Source organism: Otolemur garnettii, unplaced genomic scaffold (assembly GCF_000181295.1).
Source record: "Otolemur garnettii isolate 467f Iridium unplaced genomic scaffold, OtoGar3 scaffold00005, whole genome shotgun sequence".
NCBI lineage: Eukaryota > Metazoa > Chordata > Mammalia > Primates > Galagidae > Otolemur > Otolemur garnettii.
Genome location: NW_003852400.1, coordinates 1,146,812 through 1,147,807, shown reverse-complemented (window position 1 = coordinate 1,147,807; position 996 = coordinate 1,146,812). Strand labels below are relative to the sequence as shown.

The 996-nt window shown below is 40.7% G+C and overlaps 1 protein-coding gene across 1 annotated transcript in view; it reads right to left on the bottom strand.

The window, feature by feature from the left end:
* SLC26A3 (solute carrier family 26 member 3) overlaps window positions 1-996 on the bottom strand; it is a 29,396-nt gene that overhangs the window by 20,167 nt on the left and 8,233 nt on the right. The window contains 1 exon segment of the mRNA XM_012811544.1: window positions 861-943. Coding sequence (XP_012666998.1) covers window positions 861-943 — 83 coding nt within the window.

Sequence of the window (996 nt, the reverse complement as noted above, 5' to 3'; positions counted from 1 at the left end):
TTGAGCTATAGGCGCCGAGCCTAACATTTTTTTCTTTTGCCTTAAAAAATATGTATGTATATTTGGCTTTAAAATAATTTGGCTGTTTTAAGTCAATAATACATATAAATGCTGTTTTCAGGAATTCTCAAATACCTGTTAAGCACAGGGAGGAAGAGAAGTCTTTTTTTTTTTTTTTTAAGAGAAAAGCACCATTTCCATGGTAAGTTGGAAGAAACTGATACTATGGTTAAAGGAAATAAAGCACAACACTGAATCCTCTTTCTCAATCCACTAAATGGAAGACATTCTAAATTCCTTGTGCAATCTGGACTTCCCATCCTTCTGCAGAGGTAAAAGGCCTTGTTTTGAATTTGCTCACGAGGAAGGACAGAGTGTGCCTACCTGGACCGCTCAAGCGGCAGGTCGGTATCCCTTCAGCTTCTCTTTTGAACTTTTGAAACTTGGCTCCAGTAATCTCAAACAAAGCACTACATATTGTTTATAGTAATTTATGGACAAGGAAGTCTGGTTTCACTTGGTGCTTCTTTATGAGGAGAGGTGGTTTGTTTATTTTGCCAATTTTCTACTCTCCTTACTTTGCTAACTTACGCTTTCATGTGAGTTTCTGCTGGACCCAGTCCCTGCTTGTCTGGTTTGTGAGATCTTCCGCAAGGGGAAACATTCTGACATTAAGCACTGTGCACCTTGACCATCTTTGTAGCTCTTTCCAAGAAGGAGAGCAGCAAGCCTTCCTTGTGGATGTAGGGTGCAGGGAGAGTTTTGATAAGGATTAATGCATTCCACATTGTACGTCTTCCAAAACTACCGTTACTCCCTGCTCAGTGCTTGGAAATGCCATTGTAGCTCCATCCACTTACCCACTTTGCATCTTCCCGACCACAGACACGTTGAACCTGTTTTGGAAGTCAAAGCCATAGGATACACCTGTTGCAATCACAGTCTGCAAAATTGCAAATTTCCCAAGTTAGAAATGTGAGATGCAACTCAGAGTCT